General features: G+C 36.5%; 3 protein-coding genes across 3 annotated transcripts in view; 2 read left to right on the plus strand and 1 right to left on the minus strand.

Annotated features, from left to right (window-relative positions):
• Positions 1–489: 489 nt before the first annotated feature.
• Positions 490–22,114, plus strand: part of LOC129793173 (uncharacterized) — a 1,136,769-nt gene continuing 1,115,144 nt past the window's right edge. The window contains exon 1 of the mRNA XM_055832929.1: positions 490–5,063. Within this exon, the coding sequence (XP_055688904.1) occupies positions 2,258–4,444 (2,187 nt within the window). The 5' untranslated portion in view covers positions 490–2,257 and the 3' untranslated portion in view covers positions 4,445–5,063. The remainder of the gene's footprint in view (positions 5,064–22,114) is intronic.
• On the plus strand, positions 11,473–16,070 carry LOC129793211 (ventral anterior homeobox 2b). The gene is made up of 3 exons (XM_055833030.1): positions 11,473–11,912; positions 12,427–12,581; positions 13,399–16,070. Exons 1-3 carry the CDS (start codon positions 11,693–11,695, stop codon positions 14,113–14,115), a joined length of 1,092 nt encoding a protein of 363 aa, XP_055689005.1. The 5' UTR covers positions 11,473–11,692; the 3' UTR covers positions 14,116–16,070.
• Positions 14,180–21,925, minus strand: LOC129793200 (alpha-1,3-mannosyl-glycoprotein 2-beta-N-acetylglucosaminyltransferase). Its single transcript, XM_055833016.1, has 7 exons — positions 21,201–21,925; positions 19,812–20,092; positions 19,529–19,678; positions 19,336–19,440; positions 17,745–17,835; positions 17,494–17,664; positions 14,180–16,294 (listed from the first exon to the last, which is right to left on the minus strand). Exons 1-7 carry the CDS (start codon positions 21,663–21,665, stop codon positions 16,181–16,183), a joined length of 1,377 nt encoding a protein of 458 aa, XP_055688991.1. The 5' UTR covers positions 21,666–21,925; the 3' UTR covers positions 14,180–16,180.

Here is a 22,114-nt window from a genome sequence, read left to right on the forward strand (position 1 = left end):
TTTAGTTGAAAGAATTTCAAAATTATGACCGTTTTTTGCGTCATATTGTTAGTGAAATATTTCAGTGTTTCCCTCATTATTCGGTCCATTGGTAGAAGAAGTGCAAAATACCTGCAGATTACACGTTCTACCTTTCTCACAAGAGTTCCTCAGGTGAGTTGAAGCAGCAATATACTGAGAGGAGGTGATCAACAGTGAAAATTCCCACTATCACGTCTTCCCCTCTTCCCCCTGCAGGTGTTTGTTACCACTGTGTTGTCTTATACCATGTAAGATTGGCATAGTATAAGCTATGTAGAATAATGTTTTGTTGGGCTATACATATCTTACTTACATACATATATAATTTTGAAGCTGGTTTAAGTATTGTTAATGAATTTATTTACACATGTGTGTGCAATTGCGAGCTATGTATCACACAATTCCCTTGAGGAGTCACAAAAGTTGGAGTCTCGCGTTTCGCGCGCGCTGTCGGAGTCGACGTGGTGCGCGAAAAATTTTTGTTGTGATAGAGTGGTGGATGGTGGGGGTGGAGTGTATAAAACCGGCACGAATTCATTGCACTATTTCAGTCTTTCAATTATTCCGAGTAGTGTAGCGGCACGCGAAGAGCCAACAGACATACAATCTGCACCATCACACTATTTTTTTTTTTACTCTTCTCAATATTTGTCTCTCAGCAAGATCACGGAGGTGTCTAAAATTGAAGAAATTATTAAAAGGAAAAAAAGAGAGCTGCAGCATCCCAAAGTTCAGCCTCAAGATTGGGTCTAAAAGTTCTCAAGTTTTTTTTTATTTTGATTTTTGTGAAGTGATTGGAGTTTTTCTTTTCCATCAAGTGTTAAAGTTACGTTAAAAGAAATTTCTTTTTCTTTATCGTCAAAGTGGACTCAAAGGACATTTTATTTTTCAAATAAGGAATCAAGTTAAAAAAAAAACGGAAAAATAAAGTTGCGAAAGTGGAGGAGATTTTGAGAGTTTTGTGAGAAAAGAACTAAGAAAAAGTTTTAGCTAGGTCCTTGTTTCCCTAATAAAGGAGAGTGGCAGTAGCTGACTTTTTTTTTACAAATCTTCCAAACGAAAGTTCATTAGTTACCAAAAAAAAATAAAAGCAATTTAAAAGAAAAATCCTTTAAAGGGCAATTTTGTGAAGGAACAAAGTTCTTAAGGAAAGAAGAGAATTTAGCGAAAGAGGAAAAAAAAATATTAAGAGTTATTTTTGACGATTGAGCGTTTAACTGGAGTTTTGCTTGGAAGGAAAAGAAAAGAAAAGATCATTTTGTGTGAAATCAACTTGAGAGACCCATCGTCATCACGACACAGTGGAAAATAATCGCGCGAGAGAAAAGGCCGTCAAGTTCAGAGAGAGAGAGAGAAAAAGAATTGTCTTATACGAAATCGCACGGTTAAATTGAAAAGAAAGACTTGAAAACTTTTTTTTTGTGTGTTGTACCTCCTTTCTTGGCTGGTTTTGTTACAAAGAGAAGCCCAGAGAGGTTGTATATAAATTGTGAAAGTGCACGATTTAGTTACACTTCTACTGCTGCATACACCATAAACACAATAATTTATTTTATAAAATAACCATTTTTTTTCTTGCTCAGTTGTGCCCCGCAAAGAAAAAAAAAACGACGGAAAAAAAGTAAAGTAAAGTAGAAAAAAAAGAGAGAGACTCCATAAAACTTCCAGTATTAATAAACCATAACTAATAGAAGCAAGAAAAGGGTGTATGTGAGTGTGAAGGAGAGAAAAGTTTTTATGAAAAATTATATATAATACAAAAAATATATATAAATTGTTAATTAACGTCGTTTGCACGATAAACCCTTTTTTCGGGGCGAGAAAGATATATAAATACATTAAAAAGAAAATCTATTTACAAAAGAAATAAAAATCAAGAGGCCAGAGGAGGAAATTAAAAATAATTAGTATAGTTATATATATGTAATTTAATTAATTGCAACAGTGATAATTGGCTGTGTGGAATTGTTGTTTTATTAACAAAATTTTTTGTTAAATTAAATAAAAAAAGAGGCATAAGAAAGGAAAGAAAGGGTGGAATTCCTCGAATTTTCTACGGTAGTTTATTACTTTTGTTACACTACATAGATTGCAAATTATTGCTGAATCTCACGAATTAACTGGTAGATTAAGTGATAGAAATTAATTAGCCATACTACATTACTAAGACTTTAGATAGCTGTTATTTTTTTTAATTTAAATTTGCAACAAAAAAACGAAGGGAAAAGGAAGCAGAATGTCTTCACCGGGAAAAGATTTGAATGCAAATGTCGTGCCAATTACCCTGGCCGTACCTGTGGGACCCCCAGCTGTACCCTATGAGGTGGATGCCCCAAATGTTCTCGCCACCAGTGAGAAGGCAATTAATGTGGATGGGAAGGAATGTGAATTGATTAATTTACACGATGATCCTGCGGAGGATCTCACGGAGATTGAATGCGAGAGAGCTGATGAGGCTAAGGAGATGGAGGATATTCCATTGAATTATGACGAAGAGGAGCACGATAGCGTTAGCCCACTAATGATGGACAACCACACAATCCTGGAGCATCATGAATCCTACAAGGAACTCGATGAGGGAAGCTACGAAGAAGATGAGGATCTTCATGTGTATGAATCACGTAGGAAAGCCCATATGAAGCATTCAGAAACGAAGGATTCCATTAGTTCAATTGACAGTGATCTCTCACTCTCGTACGATCGTCACGCAGCTCAAGATGTGCAGAATCTCCAAACATCAGACTCCCTGTCATCCGATGAGAATGCCAAGGATTCCGGATGTGATGTGGCAAAGAGATCCGACGAAGATGGTGAGCGAAAGGATCAGGATGAGCCACCAATTGAAATTCCCACAGATGATATGTGCGATAAGATCATTGAGCAAGTTGAATTTTACTTCTCCAATGAAAATATCCTCAAGGATGCCTTCCTCCTGAAGCACGTACGTCGCAATAAGGAAGGTTTTGTGAGCCTAAAGCTCGTCTCGAGCTTCAAGCGGGTACGGCAATTGGTGAAAGATTGGCGTGTCGTTGGGTATGCCATTAAGAAGAGAAGCCAAAAGATTGAGCTGAATGACATTGGGACGAAGATTCGTCGCCTTGAACCATTGCCTGTGTACGATGAAACAACCCCCTCGCGCACGGTGGTGGCCACAGATCTTCCCATTAGTCGCATGACGATCGAGCGGGTGTTTGATCTCTTCTCAAAATGCGGTGAGATCGCTCTTGTACGGATCCTCCGTGTTGGTGGACCAATTCCCGCTGATGTGCGGCAATTTATCAATAAATACCCCGAACTGCAGCACAAGGAATGTGCTCTTATTGAATTCCTCGAATCGCAATCGGCACGAAATGCCCAAGCAATGCCCGGGATGACGGTGCTGGAGATGGTAGCGCCAAAGAAGAAGACTGGCAAGAAGGCCCAGGTGACGCGCCTCATTGAGAATTGCAAAGTCACGGAAGCAGACATTGAGCGAAGTCGCGGCGGTATGGAGGATTCCTTTGCCAAATATCGCTTCAGGCGTAGCCAGTCGGGGTACTATGCGAAACCCGATCAACCCGTCTATGTGCCACCAATGCGAAAGATGGCCTACAATAATGAGAATTATGACCATTTCAATGTACGTCGTGGCAGTGCTGGGGCATTCCAACCTGTTGCACCAGCTGAGATGTCACCCCCCATGCAGGCCCCAATGCAACAGCAACCAATGCAACAGCAACCCATGCAAATGCCGCCGATGCAGCAACAAATGCAACCAAATCCAATGCAACAAATGCAACCACAGCAGATGGTCTTCAGTCGCAACAATTCCCTCTGCTCAGACGGCTACTCGAGTGGATGCATGGACAGCAGGCGGGGGTCGCAGTGTTCGGATCTCTCGAGGCGCCTCTCGAATTGCTCAATTGCCTCCAGGCGCTCATCCACGTGTTCCGAGTGCTGCCTCAATTGCTCACGTCGCTCATCTCAGTGCAGCGGCCCCATGGACCCGTATCGTCGTCTATCGCAGTGCTCAGAGCATGGTGGCTCCCCGCGGAAGTACTCCCTGGGTCAGACATTCGAGAGGCGCCCCTCCAATGGGACAGTTGAGACGAATTGGCGCTTGCCCGAAGATCGCATCGCTGAGAGCCCAATTAGCCCCCGGAAATTCTCCGGAAATGGCTTCGATCCCATGCGAAAGCTCTCCAACGGCACGGAAGAGTACATCAATGGGCGCAGGGTGTCCACGGATAGTGGCTACGATCGCAAACATTCAATTGGATCAGATTGCAGTGCCACACGATCACGGAGTGGAAGTTTCATCTGCGGTGCTCACAATCCACCAATTCAGGAGCAAATGATCGTACGATCACCCGTGGCTCCCGATGGGACAAGAGGCTTTGCATCGCGAACACGCAAAATGGGCCAAATACTGCCACCCGTGTGAAGATCACCGATCACGTCGCCCCACCGTCTGCTTTCGCCTTGTGCGCCTTCTCGTGTAATTTATTATATTTGTATGTATACCCAACGCACCTGTCGCCTTCCCCTTTCCCCAACTTTATTAAACATACAGGTTAAGAGATTTAATTGATAGATCTTTTAAAGAAAATTCAATGAAAATGCTGAAATTTTGCCTCTAATCACTTTTTTATTTGAAAAATTTTTATTGGAGAAATTGCTGCAAGTTATTTTATGCAAAAAATATTTTATATCTATATGAAATTTATTTAATCTCAATTGAGAATCAAGAAAATGTTTAATTTTTTTTTACTTTGCTCCGAGGTCTGTGTCCTCGGGGCAAAGAAGTATGCATAATAGATGATTCTCAATTGCTGGGAACAGATAAAGCCTCGTATAAAGAAAAGTGTCTTGAAAAATTTATTATATTATATAATTTATTTAAATAATTAATATTGTTATTTGCATATAAGATCAATAATTGTATTTTAGGGTGTCTTTATTGAGATGAAAAAATTATGTAGTTTTGTCTGTATAAGCGAGAATTGTTATTGATTTTGTAGATGTGAGAGAGACTTATTAAAAATACTTTCAATTGAAAACAGGTGTTTGTTGTATATGCTTTTTCTGCGCACTCAAGGATCTTTAATTTGCGCGATCTTGTCACCCATATAAGAGGAGAAGGTCTCGAGAGGACGACAAGATCGTGCGATGATTGTGAGTTTGAATGATAAAAAAAAATCCACGTGCTCGCAGATCTTGACCTTTTGATGTGCAGCAGCAACAGCCGATTGTCTCGCTTTACTCGCACTTTATTTGCGTATAGTATGTAATGTACTCTCTGTGCGTAGAAGGAGAAGCACGTGAAGATTCTTCAGGGCAGATTTGAGGAATTTTTTTTCGTGAGGGGCAAGAACACCTATTTTTGGCACTCAATAAAACGTGCGACACGATTCGCGAGAAGCGCAATGTTTTGCATGTAAATAAAAGGGGGCCTCTTTGTATGCGTCGCCGATATTATTTAATGATCGCACTACAATGTCACGGCCTTGGGAGACGATCAATGACCACCGTCTTCATGATATTATTACCTTAGGGGAGACCGGGGTAAGAAAAAGTCAATTTGCATAAATCCTTATCTGCAGGATTCCCCAAGGGCATTTCCCCAAGAATTTTTCTCAATCCGCAAAAGTTTGGGAAATGAGCCCAAAACTTTGTTTGTTTTTTTTTAATCCTAAAGTACTGATCGGATAATCTCTAAATTACAGTCAATTATTGGAGGTTTGTAGGGGTTTTCACCATAATTTGTTCAGATCTTTCCGATTTATAAGTTGAGAGAAATTGGTATTTGAAACTTTTCCACTGACTTTTTTTACCCCGGTCTCCCCTATTTATGAATATTCTTCTCTTCAACACAAGATGCTGCGAAGAGCTTTTGAGCTTAGAGAGCTTTCAATGATCTCACGCGATCTTGCATGAGATCAGGGAAAAAAAGTTGCATGAGATTTATTTCGTGCGAAAATAGTTTTTGATTAATTTTCTTTTGAATAAAATTTTGAATATGTAATGAATTTCCTCAAAAACTCCTTTTGGATTTATTTTTGGAACACAAATTGGAGTAAAGGCATGAAAAAAATGTTTTTTTTAAATTTTCTTTGACAAAGACGTTCTTTTTGGAAAATCGCATGATTACCATGGGAATTTCCGGATTGATAAAGGATAATCATAAAGAAGATTAAAATACTCTGATAAATTCTTTTTTATTTAATTGTTTTGTAAATAATAAAGATGAATTAAAATATTTCCTTCTCTTCATTATTTTTTTTTATGAAGAGGACATCCAAAGAACCCAAAAAAGAGATGAGAATTTGTGAGAAAAATTCAAGGAATTTTCGGGAGCGCTATGAATGTCACTAAATACCCATTTATTGTCAATTAAGGAAGTATTTAGTCAACGAATATCCTGTTAGAATTTTGGCGCCACCAATTGAGGGGCAATCAATGAGCTCCGACAATTTCCTGTGTTTGAATCGTGGCGCCAAAAAAAGGTCCCTGGAGGATTTTTCTTCCCTCTTGCAACCTGTGGACGATTAACGGTGCAGATGTGTGGGGAAAATAGCTGAATAATTTCCCATTTAACACCACTCAACGTCACAACAGATTATCGACAATCATGTGGCATTGCAAAGTGGAAAGCATGCACGGAGAAGAAGAAGGAGGAGGAGTTGCGGAGTAACTAATTGATTTATGGCTTGTGACTTAATCAGACAAACATGATACTTTGGGACACCGAAGAGCAATCTTTCTCAATGAAAGTGATCCTAGCGCGAAGAGGAACATGTGCTACCGCTTTCCCAAAGGCAGGAAAATCAGTGTAAGAAATTTACAAGAGAGCAAAGCTATAGAGATGATCGCAGCACGAAAGAAGAAAATTGGGCTATTTTTAAAAAAATAAAAGATAAAATCCCAACTGATCAACATTTTGAGGGGAGGAAGACGCGTTGGAAAAAGAGCTGAAAATTCGGAGGAACGCCCACTTCCCAGGATAATTAGCAGCCAAAAACCCATGTACTTGGAAGTGATAAAAGGGAGATTAATGTCTCATTATTCGGAAGCGCGACAGCATCTCCAGTCACTCTTCGAATTTATGCCACATTTTTGCTGGCTATAAATCTCAACCAATTAACCAATTAGACTACAAAGTACATCTTAAATTCTCTTATTTTATTTTCATCCCATCGCACTCTTTTTCCTTCACTCTACGCGCGCAAAACGACGCCACTCTTCTCAAAAAACTTTTCTTAAGAGATGATCAAAAAATAAAGAAAATGTGAAAAGTGACTTACTAATTGACTCTTCTCGCGAAAATTCTTGCGACAACTTCTAATTGCCCCCGTAGGTGCATTTTTAAGTACAGCCTTTACAACACTGATTAATGTGTTTGATGAAATATTTAATTAAATTTGTAAATTAGAATAAAACATGCAGAAGAGGAAGAAATCATTTTGTACTCGCGTAACCAATGATCATTGCAAATTATAATTAATTGGCAATGATTTTATTTGTTATAGCCTACATTTTATTCTAATGTGACAAAAGTTCCTTTTGTAGTCTAATTTCTCTTATGTATTCTCAAGAGATATTTTTAATGTAATTTAAGCAAATTCATGCGATCAAATGAGGTCTATTTAACATAATTCAACCTGATTTTGTATCAGATTATTCCCCTATTTGAGGAAAAAATTGGAATATAAGTACACAACACGTAATCTCTTTTTGAATAATTAAAAAAAAAGAATCAGAAGTATCCAAACAGACAAATCCATTTCCCAAAAAGATCAAATAAAATAAAATTAGAAAATTAATTAATTTAATCAATTTAATTAATTAGATTAGCAAAGATTTGCCCAAAAATGCACTCAATGACGTAACTACTGATTTTTAGTCTCTTTAAATGCAAGATTTTAATTCTTATGCTTTTATGCATTCAAAGGGACAAAAATCGATTATTTTACCCTGAAAACTTTGACCTTAATTTTCTCTCACAAAGAAAATATTTTTCCAAGTTTTATTTCGACAAACTTGAATCAATTGAAATTCTATAATCACAGAAAATCACGAAATGTTAAATAGATTTTAATTCTCTGACGATTAAAATTCCTCCAAGGGTTAAGCATATCTTTTTTGTCTTTTTATCTACGCAAGATTACGCACTTTCTGTTTATTTCACGAATGAGGTCATGACCCATGGCATTCGTGAATAAACTCCTTTTCTCAGACATGTGTCGAGTTCTCTCTTCTACCCATTATATTTATTTTATTTGTTACATTCCAATGCAACAAAATATCTTAAGAAAAAAAAAAATCAGCAAATTCTAAGAAAATGTCAAATTATAAAATATTGTATTTTCATGTAAAACCGTGCAATGCCACAAAGAGAAAAAAGAAACAAACCCAAAAGGATTGAATTGAATGTCTCTTTAAGAAACAATTTAGAAAATTTTAATTATTCCCCCGAGACTCTCTTGTGTGCATTTTCCCATTTTCTTGCATCGGGGTATATAGAGAAATATGTAATGTCTGCCGCATGATGGTGAGAATTTCATGTTGTTTGGCGTCTTGATGATGAATCATGTTGCTGTTGCAAATGGATTAATTGGTGTTTGTTTCGTCACGGAGGCATTTTGATATTCAAATTAGCGCATTTTATCTCACCCATTGACAACGCATCAATTTTGCAATTTGGCACGTGCCCAGGGTACTTGAGGAAAACTTCTGCCCCGCACAATTTTCACTAATTAGGAGTGACACACTCACACCACCATCAGGAAGGGACAGAGGAGCGGGGTATACTATGTCTGTTGTGCCTTCACCTGGGGCCCAAATCAATTTTGAAGAGGAAGAAGGATTTGCAAGTTGAAATGATTTAATTAGATGAGATATTTTGATGAGACATTAATTAAATATAATTGCTGATACATGCTGAGAATGCAATTGTTGTGACTCATTTTGCATGCAAAAATATGGAACGCGCGCATTTCACGGGACTCTCACAAAGGGCTCACAAAGTTGCAAAAAGATCTTTTGATATTTCAACCCAAAGAATTCCTTTTTTTTCTCAACTATTTGTGCATCTTTTAAGAAAATAATTTCAGGGATTTCTGGAGTAGAGGTGATGCCATGGAAGAGGATTCTCTGTGGTGAGACACCATGTGGCTTTAATGTGATGCATCGAAAAATTAAATACCCATAGAGAACAGAGAGAGAGAGAGAGAGGCAGAGTCTTAATTAGGGACTCTACTAACTTTCCAATTGCTTTGATTTACGATTTAACTCCTTTTTTGCCATCTTCTTCGTTTTTTTTCTTCCTCCTGCTTCAAATTAAAATAAATGCTAGATGAGACAAATAAATTGTCACCCCGTTCATCATTCTTGAATTTCCACACAAATTAAGTCATCTAAACTCCAACACTTGATATTCCATCCTTCTTATGGCAATAATTCTTCGTCATCTCCTAAACTATACGACTCGATATGGAATCTCCAAAATGGAATTTATTACTTTTCTTCATTCACTGAATTTTGCTAAATGATCCAGAAATTCCTCACAGCTCCTAAACATCATCCCGCACAGAGCAATAAAACCCAAAAGAACTTCAACTTGCCTACAGAGAGATAAATCTATTCCGCAATCTCGTGCATGCTGAATGAACTAACTGCACAAAAAAAAGAGAAGAAAACTTAAGGAAAATTAATTTCGGCCCATTCATTCACACCACAATGTCTCGTAGTTGCGAAAATTACGCAAAACTTCCTCCTAAGTGACGAGAAAAAGGTTCTTCGCCCTAAAAACAACAAAAAAATCATCCTTTGCAGCAATATTTTAACACTCACAAATTCCTCAGAGAATTTTATTTTCTTACAATCTTTCACACATCGAAAACTCTTTGGCTCTCATCCGATTTTGGGTGACAAATGTGCCAGAAGTGCTCTGTGATGTTAATTAATGATCAAATTAATTGTCGAAAATAATCAAATAATTATCTCTTCTATATTGACGCAATCATACCCCGACATATCCTCCAAATTTATCACCCTGGCACACACACACCGTCCACCAAGAGAGATTGACGATGCAAGACACCTTTCTGCTTTCATTACTGACCCAATCCATTTTGCAATCATTGCGCTTTTAAGCAAATATGTCGTCGCCATGATTGGAGTGCACACGACCACCGAATATTGCTGCATCTCAATTAAACTGTGCATTTGGATTATTAAATGTGCCTTAATTACCCCGCAGGCGTACACATATATAAAGACACAGTGGTGGATTTGGGAGGAAATTTTGGCGGGGGAAATAAAGAGATATTTCTATTTCTAACACGATATGATTTCTTAACGTTTCACAATTATTTTTCAATGTTTGACGTTTCTTTGCAAACTCTAATTGTTTCTGTTTGAAATTTCTTTTGTTTTATGTTTAACGTTTCTTTGAATATTTTCCTTTTTTTTTAAATTTTTTTTTAATGTAGTTTTTAGAATGAAAATAAAGTTCTTTTGACCTCTAAACAAGGGGTGTTTATCTGAAAAAAAAATCTTGGGATTTTTGGATCATTCGCCAAAGATTCGGATGATTCGCTAAATATATCGAAAGAAAAATCGAAAATTTTCCATTTTTCCAATGGATTGGGGGTGATTCCAAAATTCATTTCTTTTCGCTCTAAAACCAACGTAAGAGCCAGAAAACTCGAAAAACAGTTTTTGGTCAAAAGGACAAAATTTGTAGGAAAAATCAAGGGGTGATTAACTATGGTCGAAGTTGAACCGAGATAGCAAAATTTACGATCAAAAACCAATGTCATGCATCCAAAAAAAAAATGTCATGCATCCAAAAACTAATGTCGTAGCTCCGTAAGAAAATGTAATAAATCCAAAATATCTTCATAGGCCTATGTAAAATCATCTAATTTACCGTTACAACCATATTAGACATTCGTAGGAGGAAGCCTTATGTACCTAAAAAAATGTCATGCATCCCAAAACTAATGTCATGCATCCCAAAACTAATGTCATTATTGAACGTAAGAACGTAAGAATGAACGCAAACAGCTACATAATGAATGCAATAGTTACTCACCCCCTGGGAAAAATCAAACATTTTCAATTTTCCCAATGGATTGGGGGTGACAATGTGTGTTTATCTGAATGAAAATCTTCGGATCTCCGCATTATTCGCCAAAAATATCAAAATATTCGCAAGATAAACAGCCCTTTCCTCCAAAGGGTTAGCATGAAATTCCTGAAATTTTAGTGGGTGCTTGATACCCTAAAATCTTTCTTTTTTACGCTCATCACTCATAAGAGGCTAAAAAATATGAATAACTTCCTACAATATTCTTGGAAAAGATTTTTTTCAGATTGCTTATAGCATCGCGATCGGTTAAGCAGTCGAGTTTATTTAATCTCAGCCCATGAAAATGATCTTAAAAGTGAAATCTTCAGGGCACCCCGTGTACCCAATACGATCACACACCCGAAGGCTGAAAATAAATATTTTCTTAGACGCTGAGGGAAACTTTGAAGTGTTTTTTGGGTCCCGCCTCTTCCCAGCCGAGAGGCGGGAATTCTCTCTCAAACACACACATGAGATAGATCCCCGCAACGGGAAGGTTCCGCGACAAATCAGTCTACAGCACGCGAGATAAGAGTCCTCACATGAGAGTCCTCCGCAATGGACGCAATTGAGAGTAGGAAAGTGACTAATTTACGCGTGAATAGCTTCAGCATTGAGAATTTGCTGAAGCCTCGCATTGACTCCAGTCGATCTCCGTGCAATTTCCATCAGAGTGAAGTGATTTCAGTGAAGAAGTGCTTCAGTCCGGATACAAATTGCTGTGTCCCCGAAGAAATCCTGGATAGCACAAGTGAGGCAGCCTCTGAGGAGGGTGGCTGTAAGTGTTTGATTTTTTTTGGGATCATTTTGTGATTTTGCAGTGATCTTAAGAATTGATCGTTTGAGATCATTAAAGAAGAAAATCTTTAATTATTCTTAGGTGATCATGTGCGCGAGTTTAAGGAAAGAAAACTAATTGTATTAAAATTTAGTAAAGAAAAAATCTCAAGAAGTAAGAAAAAATCCCCAAAAAAATATTCAAAACGTCTATTTTTGAATATTTCCTCCTCAATAGAGATCTCCGTTCACAGATCAATCATACGATCGTCATTTTCTCCATCAAGGAACAACAAAAAAAGATTGTGGCTGTCAGCCTGAGTGTCGTGTTTGAGAAATTTGTAACGAAGAACATTCTTGGGCCGGAGTGTGAGGGAGTTGTTTGGGAGTAATTAAGCAATGGATATTACGGCAATTAGGAAACGATTACAAAAGCGCGGCATTCGTTCGAAAATAGACGCGCACGTCTGTCTCGCTGTGGAATTGAGGAAACAAATCAATTATCCTTTTCACAGGTACTAATGGGAGTGATGATCGCAAAAAGAGACCCCGAACAGCTTTCTCGGCATCCCAAATCAAAGCACTGGAGGCGGAATTTGAGCGAGGAAAGTACCTTTCGGTGGCCAAAAGAACAGCCCTTGCGAAGCAGTTACACCTAACTGAAACACAGGTTTGCATTTTCTTAGGATTTTTTCGTTTAAATTAGAAATTTGGGAATTTAGCTGAAGTATTTTTTAATAAATTCATACACAGAATTCTAGAAATTGTAAAAAAAATCTTTCTCTGATTCTTTTTATAATTTGTAATCAGGCAGATCCTTAGAAATTTTAAGGAATAAATGAAAGAAAAATCAATTTTATCAGAAAAAAATTAGGAAGTTTCTATTGAAAAGTATATAATTTAAAAGGTGAAGAAGATTCTTTATGAACAGAACTTTTAATATTTCAATTTTTATATGATTGATAAAAGATTATTTGAATTAAATAAATTTGATTTTAAAAATACAAAATTTGATTTTTTCTCGAAAAAAATTTGTTTTTTTTAAGAATTTAAAATGAATAAACTCCTTTGAATCTCTGTCAACCCGGATATGTCCAATTTACGCGATATCTGATTTAAAATCTGTACCGTAAAGCTCATTCTAAACCATAATTATTGAAATTTCGTTTAAAGAGTTCTAAAGATCTTTCCCTTCTCGAATCAATTTGATTTTTTATGACAATAAAAATTTTTCATGCCATTTTCATAAAAAGTTCTGTAAAATAATGAGCAATACTGGATTAATTTCCAGAAAAATGTGTTAATCACATTTAGTTTTTGCTAATTTGTGCGTGCTTTTTAAGACAAAAAAAAAACAAATTTCCAACAAGAATTTTCTTCAGAAATTTATCCTCAAACTAAATTTAGAAAATAAATAAAATTCCTTTAAATAACTTCATGAATTTATTAATTAAAGCATAAATTTTACTATCTTTCATTTTATATAGATAAAAATATGGTTCCAAAATCGCCGCACAAAGTGGAAGAGAAAATACACAGCCGACGTGGAATCCCTGGCATCGCATTACTACGCCCAATTGGGTATTGGTGGCCTAGCCCGTCCGATGGTTGTTGGGGATCGTCTGTGGCTCTTTAGTCAGGGCGGCGGTGCACCAGCTCCTGTGCAATCAGTCCTCCTACCCAATGCACCTCCGCTCATTTCACCGCCGGGAATGCCACGACCTCTTCCCCCGACGGCACGTGCCGTTGCGTCACGACCCCCATCGCGTGGTGCCTTCCTGCAGCGTCCCTCATCACCCTATTCATCGGCAAAAATCCTCCCACCTCACTTGCATCCTGCCTTTGACTCACACTGCGCCACTGCACCCTACCTCAGTGCCCCTCATCCAGTGACCGGGAAATTCTTTGGGCCACCCGGATCAGGGAGCTTCCTCAAGGTGCACGAGAGTTTCCCCGTTGGACGATCTTTCGGCCCCCATGAGCGCTTCAATGTCCTCATGGCGAATGATTCCACAGGGACATCCTCCTCATCCGGTATTGCTGATCTCGAGAGGGCTTTCGGCACACACAGTGATCTCATTGGTGACAAAGCCACCATCCAACCCTCAGCGGATACCGCATTCAAGGCCACCACGAAGATGATGGATGAGAGTGATCAGAGTGACATCGACTGCGAACAAATAGACGATCACGACGACTCCTGAGTACTACAACCAAAACTTAACGCGCCGGCACTTTCTTTATGCAAATAATAAAATCCCCAAACTATTTTTTTTCTTGCAACTCTGTTACCATTTTATTGTATATCACAGCCAGTGTGGCTTCTGTTACATCTCCTCATCATGCTCTGCCTTAAAAATTACATTACATTTTGGGATTAAATTTATTATTATGCTTAATATTAAATGTTTTTCTTTTTTCCTATTTGTTTTACAAGAAGAAAAAATAATAAAACACACACACACACTTTTACACACTTGTTTTGCACAAAATTCATAATTCTGTTTGTTTTTTTTTGTCTATACAAAAAATACTATTGTTAGATTGTTCTCATAATCCCGTGTTTTGTCTTTGCGTACAGTGTCAATGAATCCATAATATTAATGCAATGAATGGATAGAACTGACGCATTGTCCAGCAGTGGGTGGCAAAAATGTTCAAGAGAAATGTAAAGAAAGCTCTTCTAGCATAAATAGGTCTTGCTCTGATTAGAGAAAACAATTTTGATCCGCGTTGCTTTTAAGGGTTTTTTTCAGGGAATCAAAAGAAAATAATAAATTGTCAAAAAAAAACTTAAAATCTTCCATAAAAAAGCCGAGAAAGATTACACAAAACATGCAAAAATATTCACTATTGGCCATTTTGTCCGTTAAAATGTTTCAAAACATTATTGTTAATGTTTCTTTGATCGGGTTGTCATTATAAAACATTAACGTAAATGTTTTGAAACATTTAAAGGGACTAATTGGGAAATAATCGCGCAATTGCTTGCTTTTTATGTGATTCAAACAGAAAATGTTATTTTTACAAATTCTTATTCTTTTTTATGATTCTCTAAAAGAAACTCCAAATTAAAATTGTTTCTTCGAATCAGAGAAACACATCCATATATGCCTGAATAGCCTCCTTTCAAAATTCTAAATATTCTAAAACTTCTATAATGAAATTACATTTCATTTTATTCAGCCTGTCCATAAATTTAAAAAATTTTCCTTAATTAAATTTATAACTCAATTCTGTTAAATTAAAAAAAAATGATTTTAGTTCAAATAAAAATATAATTTCTTCACCTAAAATATTAGGCCTCAACTCTTGTCTGACTCATTGTCAGCATAAAGACTTCTTTTTCAAAGCATCGATGAAACATGGGCTTAAATGTTTCATTTTATTAAAATAAACAAATAACATTATAGTGACATCATTGTTTGGGCAAATCTCTTTGACGAATTCCCTTAATATAATCTTTCATCTTCAAAATTACGTTTGTCCTTTCGATTGTTTCCTCAAATTAGGTTGTCTTCCATGCAAAAACAAGTAAATTCCTTTATACGAAGCTATTACCATTCAGAATACAAAGAAACACGATTAATTTTCATTTTTTCGATAAAGTTTTTCTTTTTTAATAAATTCTTGCCCTCGAGATGAATTTTTGATCTATTTTTCTCTTCTAATATCTTTGCCACCCACTATTACCTAATTCATGTATTTTAATACACATTCAAGTACGTCTATATGAGGAGCATTGTACGTACAACCTTTTTTTTTAAGCGAAAATTTTACGGAAGAGGATTTATTGTGAGATGTGTATGAAATTCACGTTAACCTGTAAAAAGCTGCTACTACTTCTTCATTTATAAATCTTCTTTATTACTATTTTATTTAATTTTAGAGTTATTTTGTTTATAGAAAAATTTAACTAAGGAACAAATTGGCAATCATTGTTGGTCTCTAATATTTTTTTTTAAGAGCGCGAGATAAATATCAAATAGACAATTTATAATCATCATTCACGGGAAGCACATAATTCATTGTTTTCTCTTTTTACGTCTTCTCGTGATTGATGTATAATATTTATATTTATATATAATTTCACTAATATTAAATTTAAATTAAATATTTCCATCTGACTTACTTGGAATGTTCTTCTTTCTTTTTTTTTTTTTAATAAATTCAGTTCCATTGAAGAAGAAATGAAATCAACCTACTAATTTGACTTTGCTTCGGTTTCACGAAAAAATTCACTTTGGGGAAATTTTTCTCAGTGTTCCGTTAGCTCCATGAGAGATCATATCCCTTCCAATTTCTATTTGGTGCCAAGTAGACACGTTGATTGTTGTAGAAAAATGACACTATTCCATGGTAACCAGTCCTAGGGACACCACTCTAAAAGAAAACACAGAAAAAATATTTATTTCAATTTTAACCCATGCTAACGAGGTCATAGATCTTCTGTACGTAGGACCTTCATTTTCTAGAATTTGATTAATAAGCCTAAAAGAAATATAATTCCTGAAAATAAAATTTTTAGCCCCCATGGGGGCGTCGGTAGACACCGTATGATATATCATACGTTTAACGAAAGGGGGTTGAAAAAATCTATTTTTTTTCTCAGTCTTAAAACAAAAACTTTAATTTATTTAAATGCATAAATTACATAATTTATGTTGAAATTAAGTAGTCTGGCTAGATTTTGGACCAGAATTAATTAATTGATCCAATAGAACTCCAATCCTTGGGTTTCACAATCAACTCACCGCGTTCTTGTAGAGTTCTAGCTCTAAGAAGATAGAAGCTGAACTTGTCGTGGTTCCCACAGTTGTCCTCATCGCTAACAGTTGCGTAGCCAGGAAGTAAAATAACAATCTCATGTTGCATGGTTAGCTCTAGGACGGAGACTTCTGGTGAATATGCTGACAAGTCTCCGGACAGAGCCGGATGTACTATCCTTCTTCGTTCTCAGACCTACAAAAATCAAGATTTTCGCTATAATTTTTATATTTCCCGGCATTAGGTACTTCTTAATACTTACGATGTATCTGATTTAGCACTTCCTGACATTTCTTCTCACTGCAATTTATATTTTTATTCCCAAACTCTTAGATCTTCCCTCACAGAAATAAACTCGCACTATAACCTAAAAAGTACCTCAATTCAACCAACGTATGATATATCATACGCAGATGTTTATCGCGCAAAATAATTAAATAATTTGCGGTCGGAGACGGATATTTTGCTTAATTCACAAAGTTTTATTAATAAATAAGAGATTTTGCACAAAATATTGCGGAGAAAAAGGGAACTGTCACTTAAAATACACACATTTTGGTTCCCGGACAACATTGCAATTGGATACACTTAGATTTTTGTCAAAAAATAATATTATTTTATGTTTTTGACACCCAGGAAAATTAATATAAAGAGTTAAGGGTTTATAAAAGTGGAAAACACTAACCCGGAAGGAAATTTTTGCGAATTCGCGTCATAAAAATTAAACAAAAATTACCAATTTTGCGTATGATATATCATACAAAAAGTGAGGATGGGTTAAGAAAGTCAAAAGGAAAAGAAAATTCTCTCTTTACCTTGAAATCGTCCATCAATCCAAGCATTTTTGTTGTTTTCTTGTACTGATCTTTGGTATTGTACTGAATACGTATGGGATCCTTCGTGTTAACCATGCCACGTCTCAACTCTTCGTAGGTCACAACAGGAAGCTCGTAGACGTGCTTCAGGAAAGTTGCGTCATAGTTTGCCTGCAAAGAAGTTCAGCAAATAGAGCAAATTCTATCATTTAACGTGTGTTCAATCATTATGTATACATTGTTTTATTTACCTTTAGCAAATAAGTCATGTTCATCTTTGTAAATGGAACAAACTTTTCACTCAATTTTATGTATTTCAGATGTTTCTCAAAGAACAAACCACTGAAATGAAGAAAGTAAAAATTATTTTATTTTTATTTATTCAGAAGATAATTTTAAAGTTCCACGTGGCTCGTGATATTTGACCTCTTTAATTCTCTTTTAATTACAGCAAAAAAAAATGGTGTTGATAGTATGAATTGTTAGAGCGTGAATATTGTGTGTAATTTAATTAAAACAAAACACAATGAGCATATAATGCTGTGTATACGGCAGTGCGGTAGAAAATTAGATAAAATGCTTTTTTTCTGTGCAAAACAATGACTTGGGAAACTTATTTTAATAATCTCTCGTGTGCGATTAACATGAAAATAATTTGTAGGGGAACGTGGCCCAATTGCGACCCCCTAAATTCTGTTTCAGAAGGATTGAAAAAAGTCATATTAAAATGAATTAAATCTTCCCAAGTTTGGTACCATTGGAAAGGTCATTTAATAGGCTAACTTTGTTCTATAGATGCAAACATTCTATCTCTTACCTGTTCTGAGTAATAATCGAATTAAAAAAAGTTGCTAAAATTGCACTTTTTCACCACGGTGTTCTAATTGCGACCCCCCGAGTGTTCCAATTGCGACCCCCTGTTTTTGCCGTAATTTGTGGGTTTTTCACTAGTAGATCACTTTTATCACTACTATAAATAGGAAAAACACCATGAATTACCCGGAAAAGCTGGAAAATCAAGAATTTATTTTCATTCTTCCCCACATTTGTTTTGACATTTCGCCCTCGAGGTGACTACACACACTTTCACACACACCGACAATTGCGCACTCACTGACGTAATTCGCAGAAAATCCACGAAAATTCTTCTGAGGAATGCGTAAATTACACTTTCTGCTTTCCCTTTTGGTTGTAGGAACATTTTCACTGCGAAAAAACTTTCAATAAACGTGAAAAAATATTGATTTTCCCGAAATCAAAACACGGCGCGGTCTGTGTGAGAGAGACACTTCCACACCACTACACGCATGCGCGACTGCTTTACCGTGGTGAATGGTGGAAATAGACGGTCCGAATTGAAACATTTTGGGGGTCGCAATTAGACCATTCTGCATGTATTACATTTTCACTTAATTACTTAAAATACCTAAAATCTTTCAAAAAATTGTAAATCAAGTAATAAACTAGACCCTCTAAACTACAGAAACGCGGCATAATATGAGACATAATAGTGGGAAAAAAACTCATATCAACTTAGTTTCTAAAATCAGAAAATGTCGGCCAAGTGCTGAAAATGAATTTTGATTTTTAATTCGTCCTGTTGTGTACCAAATTAATTTATTTTAGGCGCTAACATTATCTTACTATAATATCTTCATAATGTAGTGAAACTAATTTTATAATATTTCGTCATTTACGAGAAAAAGGGGCGGTCGCAATTGGGCGGCGGTCCGATTTGGGCCACGTTCCCCTACTGAATAAAATTTGCAATCAATTCTATTTTTCTTTCAACAAAAAAGTATATTTAAAAATTATTTTTTTTTTAGAACAAAATAAACTTACTTTGATACGCCAATCTTTCCAAAAGTTCTTGTTCTAGATATTTCAGGCCTTATGCATGATCTCTCCTTCCTCTGTTCTGGATGTCTTATCCAATCATCCCAAAATCTATTTTCAAACATACAAAAATAATTACAATTAATTCAACAAAATTAATAGGAAAAAAAAAGGTAAATGATTAAATTCTTTTACTCACGCTTTAGGCCATTTAACGGACAACTCCCCCCAAAGTTCTTTAGTTAGCATCCACCCTAGGCCGGGGAAGAAGTCCGTTCGATAGAGTAGTGATGCTGCAGCTTCATCAATTAAACCCACCTTCCCATTATCATTCCACGCTGACACGCACCTGTTTCACCGGCAAGAAATAGACAGATATCAATTAAATTCTTCCCGCCATTACTGATCAATTGAAATATGTATGTACAACAATATCTCATCAATTGCTCGCCACACGTGTTGAACCAAAAATATATACATACCACAGTGATGAGTCATTTTTCAGTAGTGGATACGTGGCAAGGAAGTATTCGTAGAAATCCGGAGCCACATTCAGATCATCCTCAACAATGATAACGTAATCATATCCACGGGAAAAGACTGTATTGAGTGCCCAACCATAGTGTCGGGCAATTTTGTAGTATCCCTTGAATTTCTTATCTTTCGGCGGTACCACAATGTCCGATTGATCTGGCTGCGAAATTAGCGAAACTTGCTGTTTGTACGATTGAATCACGTTTCGTGTGGGTTCATCATCGCAATCCTGTCAGGAAATATTGATTACTTGATGAGAATAATAATTTAATATTACCTACGTGAATTAGATTTAATAATTTTTTCATTCAAATTAATATAGCAACACGCGGTAGAACGTGATTAAGCTCTGAGAGTATCTATGGGTGGAATCGTGAAAAAAAAAACGATTCGATATCGGAGTAAAATATCTTCAAAACTTTATCTATTCTTAAAAAAAAATATTTTATTACTCTATTCTAGAGCTTCAAGTTTTGTGATAAACCCCAAATACATCGCCCTCATTTATCCATATGAGCTTCATTGACACGTGAAAAACTTGAGATTGACTTTGAGAAAAAACCACACTAAAAGATAAAATGAAATTATACAGTACAAGGGCAGAAAATTACAAACTTATTAAAGAAATGAGTAAAAGTTAACAAACTTTTCTCGAATTAATGTTCGTTAAAAAACGATTGAGATTCTTTGTAAAAGAAATTTAAATGCGTGAGATTTTTGATAAAAAATTAAAAGAAATAGCTTCACGTTTTGACCACGGCGGCGCTGTGATGCCATTTCGCGCAAGTAAATTGATTTTTTATATATTTCTTGACTAAATTTTACCGAAATTTGCATTTAATGGGTCATAATTAACGTGAGCAAACTGTTTTGTAACAAAATTAGTAAAATTAACGACATTTGTATCTTAAAAAAATACTTTTGATTAGCAAACTGAAGAAGAACGGAAGGCGCAGTGGCAAAAACGCGAAACTTCTTTCGATTTTTCTTAAACTCAAATATTGTGAAAAGAAATGAAAATTCTATGTCTTCAAGGGATTTTATTATAAAAGAAGAATTCCAAAAACATATTAAATCAACCCTATTAATAAAAGCTGCTTGGGACTGCTTCTAATTTTTCAACCATGATCTGTTTGAGCTTTTTTTTTCTGCCTGAAAAATTATTATTGGGGAGATTGTAGCATGAGATTATGGGGGAAAATGGGCTGCAAACCTATCATTCCACAATACTCATCAGAGCGGGAGGAATGTGCGAATAGGTGGAACAATCAGGATTAGCATCTTTTTGACTCTCCCGGCGCAAGAGGGGAGATTTATAAAATGTTGGAAGAACATACCTGTGACACAATGATGGGGAATTGCTTCTTGTTGGGACGGTACTGAATTAAATTGTCTAAGCAGTTGCTGATGGAGATGCGATTGCATGCAAAAACAATTACAGGAATAACGGGTCCGGAGAAGGGTGGCGAATCATCCACGAGGGGTATCTCCCGTACGCCGTCCGTGGGAGTCGTCGACGTACCACCATCGGCAGCTTCTGGGGATTGATTTGCTTGTAGTTGATTGGAGCGTTGCTCAAGGAGCACGAGGAGCTTCACAAGGAGCCGCTGGTACTCCTGATTTCGACGTTCCACCTCCTTCTCCAGAAAAATGATTTTCTCAAGGAATTCACTGTACTGGGAATCCTCTTCACGTGTGTGGGCGTACCCGGGGGCGGTTTCCGGTCGCCAGAAGACAATATATGTGACAATCACCCAGACAGAGACGAAAGTCACGATGAGGAATTGATGGACAAGGCGCATCTTACATTTCTGCCACGCACCATCCGGGAGCCACAATAATCCACAATAGATTTCCACCACTAATTCGCACGCGTTGCCGTGTTGGCATTGTCCCTCACAGCCGGCCCTCGCTCTACTGCCACTCGTGCATGCTTTTTTACGGGATTTTCCGGAATTTTCACGCGATTTGTTGCGATTTTTTGCAGTCAAAAAAACACACACACAGAAATGACAGGGAAGTTAGTTTCACAAATCTCCGCTGCAACTTACGAGCGCTGTTGATTGAGGAGGAAGTGAGACAGATGAATATTCTATACTTGCTATCTCACCTGGATTTTATCATCTGAACATATTGTATTACTGTCTCACTCACACGGTAGATTTTCCGCTATTTTCCCGCATTTTTCAACAAAATTTCGTGAGAAAATTGAATTTTCCAATCTCAGAAAGCGCCGCTGCGTTGATTGGCA

This window comes from Lutzomyia longipalpis, chromosome 3 (assembly GCF_024334085.1).
Source record: "Lutzomyia longipalpis isolate SR_M1_2022 chromosome 3, ASM2433408v1".
NCBI lineage: Eukaryota > Metazoa > Arthropoda > Insecta > Diptera > Psychodidae > Lutzomyia > Lutzomyia longipalpis.

What these genes read in the sequence shown, in the direction of transcription:
- LOC129793200 (XM_055833016.1), bottom strand. Translation starts at nt 21,665, where the DNA reads ATGCGCCTTGTCCATCAATTCCTCATCGTGACTTTCGTCTCTGTCTGG. An exon ending in TCCCCATCATTGTGTCACAG is followed by an intron (nt 20,093 to 21,200) that starts GTATGTTCTTCC and finishes ATTTCCTGACAG; the next exon opens with GATTGCGATGATGAACCCAC. An exon ending in GATTGATGGACGATTTCAAG is followed by an intron (nt 16,295 to 17,493) that starts GTAAAGAGAGAA and finishes GTTTTCTTTTAG; the next exon opens with AGTGGTGTCCCTAGGACTGG.
- LOC129793211 (XM_055833030.1), top strand. Translation starts at nt 11,693, where the DNA reads ATGGACGCAATTGAGAGTAGGAAAGTGACTAATTTACGCGTGAATAGC. An exon ending in AGCCTCTGAGGAGGGTGGCT is followed by an intron (nt 11,913 to 12,426) that starts GTAAGTGTTTGA and finishes TCCTTTTCACAG; the next exon opens with GTACTAATGGGAGTGATGAT. An exon ending in TACACCTAACTGAAACACAG is followed by an intron (nt 12,582 to 13,398) that starts GTTTGCATTTTC and finishes CATTTTATATAG; the next exon opens with ATAAAAATATGGTTCCAAAA.